Here is a 5,000-nt window from a genome sequence, read left to right as displayed (position 1 = left end):
ATTCTTTGAAAAGCACTAACAGCACAATGCTCAGACATATTTTACTGACTAACATTAACCCTTTAGCATTCAAAACAGCCAAATCTGGCCCAAATATCCTACCTGTTTTATTTTTAAATTGGTCAGATCCAACCTCTCATACATACTCTACAATGTCATTCTAAAAACAAACAACCACATCATCAAAATCTCAAAGCTATGAGATAATGCATGCTTATCCCTTTAGCATTCAGATTATTCTGTCAAATGTAATTGTTTACTTTTAGAATGACATCATAGGGTAGGTGTGAGAGGCTGGATCTGAGCAGTTTGAACATAAACCATATTTGGGCCGGATATGGCTGGTTTAAGTACAACAGGGTTAATACTCAGACTGTTCCTTTCTGTAATTCACATAAAGGTAAAGTTCCCTTTTTGAGTCATACCGACTCATAAGGGCTGGATTCCTGGTTTCCATGGCGTATGTGTTACCCACCTGGTCTGTAGCAGGATTACTCATTTTCGCCAGCTGAGTGGACTGGAGCAACGTAAAGTGAAGTTTCTTGCTCAAGAACACAATGCGTTGCCCAGTCCAGGAATCAAGACCACAATCTTACGATTATGAGTCCAACACCCTAACCACAAAGCCATGCACCTTCACATAAAAACTAGAAGTTTAGATCTACACCATTTTCCTGTTGATATAAAGAGCTTATTCTCGTTTAGCCCTTTAGCATTCAGATTACTCTATCAAAATGTAATGCTTATTTATTCACATTAATTAATTTGAATTAATCATGAATTAGCTCATAACTTCAAGAGTTCAATGATGTGGTCGTTTATTTTTTTTTAAATAATAGTATTATTAGGTAGGTGTGAGTAGCCAGATCTGGCTGGTTTGAACATAAATCAGGTTGAATATTTAAGCCAGATATTCACATTGTTTTGAATTAATCACGCATTAGCTCTTAGCTTTGAGATTTTGATGATGTGATTGTTTATTTCTAGAATGGCATTGTAGGATAGGTGTGAGAAGTTGGATCTGGCCAGTTTGAGCTTAAAACAGGTAGAATATTTGGACTGGATATGGCTGGTTTAAATGCTATGTGAATAGATAAACATCCGATTTGACAGCGTAATCTGAATGCGAAAAAGTTAAGGTATTAATTTGAGGCTGTAGTAGAAGACACATGTATCCATGGAGCAGTGTACTGGAAAATAAGCAGGAACCGTGTAGTTTGGAAATTCTTAATCACACACAATAAATAGCACAATAGTTTTCCTTAGAGAGAAAGTACAACTCACGGTTAAGGGTTTGATATCCTCAAGGTGGACATAGTGCGTTTTCTCTTCAACAACTAACTTTCCTGGGAGACAAGAAATGGAGGGGCAAGGATAATTAAAAAAAAAAAAAAAGGAAAAAAACAATACTATGACATGTCTTATAATTGATGACAGGTTTCATCTTAAAATAACTAATAACAAACTGAATAATAGGCAAACAGAAACAAGAACTGGAATTGCTCTTAGGACTAAGAGAACGAGTCACCAAAAGAACTTCTACGGAGTTACTAGAAACAGTAGAAATAGCAGCTATGTTGACCCTTTTGATACCAAACTGCCCGAGAATTCCCCTGTTGCATTGTAGGGTTTCCTGTTTTAAAGTGACCTAAATTAAAACCTTCTTCCCTCACATAAGTGTCAAGCATTAGATTAATAATGACGATGTTACTTTACTAAGCTCTTCATTTTCAAAATTGAAAAAAAAAGGCAGTGAATTCCAACAAAAATATAGGTGTTCTGTAGTAGTAGTAGTAGTAGTAGTAGTAGTAGTAGTAGTAGTAGTAGTAACATGAAGAAGAAGAGCTACTACTACCACTACCAGTTTTGAGATGCAAACTTTCAATTTTAAAGGTGTTCTAAATTAAAACCTTCCATCAAAATTTTATTCTTTCTTTTTATATTCTTTTACTTGTTTCAGTCATTTGACTGCGGCCATGCTGGAGCACTGCCTTTAGTCGAACAAATCAACCCCAGGACTTATTCTTTGTAAGCCTAGTACTTATTCTTTGTAAGCCTAGTACTTATTCTATCGGTCTCTTTTGCCGAACCGCTAAGTTACAGGGACGTGAACACACCAACATTTATCAAGTGATGGTGGGGGGACAGACACAAACACACACATATATATATGATGGGCTTCTTTCAGTCTCTGTCTACCAAATCCACTCACAAGGCTTTGGTTGGCCCGAGGCTATAGTAGAAGACACTTGCCCCAGGTGCTACGCTGTGGGACTGAACCCGGAACCATGTGGTTGGTAAACAAGCTACTTACCACACAGCCACTCCTGCGCCTTTATGTTAATTTATGTTCAATAATAACTGTTATTTTACTAAATTCTTCAGTGTTTTCAAAGTTAATTGAAACAAAGGCAGAAATATGGTAACAAAAGGGTTAGAGTAATTTAAATTGAAACCTTCTTCCATTAAAGTTCCATGTTAATTTATGTTCCAAACACCAGTTTAATAATGACAAAGTAGGAATTTCAACCATGTTTCGTGGTCTGCTACCACAACAGCTCCTTTATAGGATCCAGTTAGCTCAAGACATCATCAGGAGGAACCACGTCTGGTTTCGGCCCCTACTCTACCGTTTTGACGTGGCGGGGGCCCCTCCTTTCGGAGGTGTCTTCAGCTCTGGTGTTGGGTGCATGTCTTCTTTCACTGTTAGTGACTGTTCTAATTCAACTGTGGAATGTCCTTCGCTATGATTATTTTCCAGCTTATTAAATTTTTCAAATATTTTCAAAATCAATTGAAATAAAGGAAGTGCATTTCAACAAAAATACACTAAGAAAATGGCTATGGATTAAGTTAACACATCCCTACCACAATACATGCACTAAAAAGAAAATAGAAAAACCTGCCATTAGTGACCCCTAAAAGATAATAAAGAATTCATGATGGACAACAGCTTACCTGAACTTTCAATTAATAAATAAATATAGACGAGGAAGGACAAAACTCCGAACATAATGAGAAAAATCTGTAAAAGAAAAAATACAAAAATGGTGAGAAGAATGTTCTGGAAGATTTTAGTATTGTTGAAGTTCTTGCTGTCGGGGCACGAGATCATAAAGCCAAGGTGCCTAGTAAAAAGCATTGGTGTGGGTGCTGGTGCCATGTAAAAAGCACTGGTGCTGGTGCCACTTAAAAATGCGCTGGTGATGGTGTCATGTAAAAAGCACCCAGTATACTCTGTAAAATAGTCAGCATTAGGAAGAGCATCCAGCCATAGAAACCAAACCAAAACAGACTATGGAACCTGGTGTAGCCCCTGGCCCTGCCAGTTCCTGTCAAGCCATCCGACTCATGCCAGCATAGAAAATGAATGTTAAATGATAATGATGATAGTCTGGCTGTTGGAGTATATTGTGTGGGGTGTAGTTGTTTAAGTTTGAGTTAGTTTTCATCCAAAAGATCTAAAAGGACATTCTAGTCATGACCATCCCATTGTTTATTCAGGCAGTGTATACTAGGTTACATTATCCAATGTGTGCTTTTGTAAGATGGTAAAGTATGATATGGTGGAGGCACAATGGCCCAGTGGTTAGGGCAGCGGACTCGTGGTTGTAGGATCGCGGTTTCGATTACCAGACCGGGCGTTGTGAGTGTTTATTGAGCGAAAACACCTAAAGCTCCACGAGGCTCCGGCAGGGGGGTGGTGGCGAACCCTGCTGTACTCTTTCACCACAACTTTCTCTTACTTCCTGTTTCTGTTGTACCTGTAATTCAAAGGGTCAGCCTTGTCACACTGTGTCACGCTGAATATCCCTGAAAACTACATTAAGGGTACACGTGTCTGTGGAGTGCTCAGCCACTTGCACGTTAATTTCACGAGCAGGCTGTTCCATTGATCGGATCAACTGGAACCCTCGATGTTGTAAGCGATGGAGTGCCAACAACAAAGTATGATATGAGAGATAACTGGCTGCTGTTTCTATCAGGTCCATGAACTATGTACAAGTTCTCTTCAGGCCACAAGTTACTGTTATTGACTTGGGGTGACCCTATAATATCAGAAGGCAAACAGTTGTTATATCAGGTTGGAGTAATCCTGTAATGTCAGAGGGCGAACAGTGATATCATCATGAAACAACCATGTAATATCAGAGGGCAAACAGTTGCTATATTGCCTTGAGCGTAAACAATTGTTATATCAGCTTGGAACAACTCTGTAATATCAGGGCAAACAGTTGTGATGTTGGTTTAGAACAGTGGTCGCCAAACATTTTTGACCATCGACCCTTTTAGCCACTTCTTCCACATCGACCCCCTTCAGCCATTTCTCCTTCTGCATTGACCACCTTCCTCATTTAAAACATCTTAATATCTTACTCTACCGTACCATATCTTAAATACCTGCATACCAGGTACTGATTCTGGCAATTAAAATGTTAGCTAAAATATACATGTATGACAAATTAAGAAACTATAATGAAGATGACTCACTTTTTACATTTAAAACCAGGTGTACAAGTATACCAGTATTAAGCTTTCAATTTTTATGAAATTGTTTCCACGGTTACAAAATTTGAAAAATGCATCATTAATTGCTGGAATATCTTTTATTGAAATTAACAACATCAATGTGAGGTATGAGCATAGTGATTCTGAAACAAGGCACTGACATCAGGCTGAATGTCCGTCAGATTCAATCTCAAATCACCTCGTTCCTCCAAGTTCAGGCAATTTCTATAAGCAAACACTTGACAGTCTACATCCTCTCAATCTTCGATTACGATACAGATTACAACATCAGGCCTCAAATATTAGCAACAGCAGACTTATCGCTGCAGTGAAAATTTACCATGTTTTCCCACGTTTCATGCGCTAAGTATTTCAAGCAGTTCATCTGGGTGAGCTGGTCTTTCGCACACTGACCGCCCCACTCAACCCTCTTGGCTGTCATCGACCCCCTGTAATTGCTCACCGACCCCTACGGAGTCCCTCGGACCCCT

The 5,000-nt window shown here is 38.9% G+C and overlaps 1 protein-coding gene across 1 annotated transcript in view; it reads right to left on the bottom strand.

Annotated features, from left to right (window-relative positions):
* Nucleotides 1-5,000, bottom strand: part of LOC106880879 (choline transporter-like protein 1) — a 28,197-nt gene that overhangs the window by 465 nt on the left and 22,732 nt on the right. Inside the window, exons 10-11 of the mRNA XM_014931035.3 lie at nucleotides 2,959-3,025; nucleotides 1,285-1,346 (exon numbers count right to left, since the gene is read on the bottom strand). Coding sequence (XP_014786521.2) covers nucleotides 1,285-1,346; nucleotides 2,959-3,025 — 129 coding nt within the window. The remainder of the gene's footprint in view (nucleotides 1-1,284; nucleotides 1,347-2,958; nucleotides 3,026-5,000) is intronic.

The sequence above is a fragment of the Octopus bimaculoides genome, chromosome 23 (genome assembly GCF_046866305.1).
Source record: "Octopus bimaculoides isolate indiv1 chromosome 23, ASM4686630v1, whole genome shotgun sequence".
In the NCBI taxonomy this organism is placed as follows: Eukaryota; Metazoa; Mollusca; class Cephalopoda; order Octopoda; family Octopodidae; genus Octopus; species Octopus bimaculoides.
This window is presented reverse-complemented; position numbering and strand designations above follow the sequence as displayed.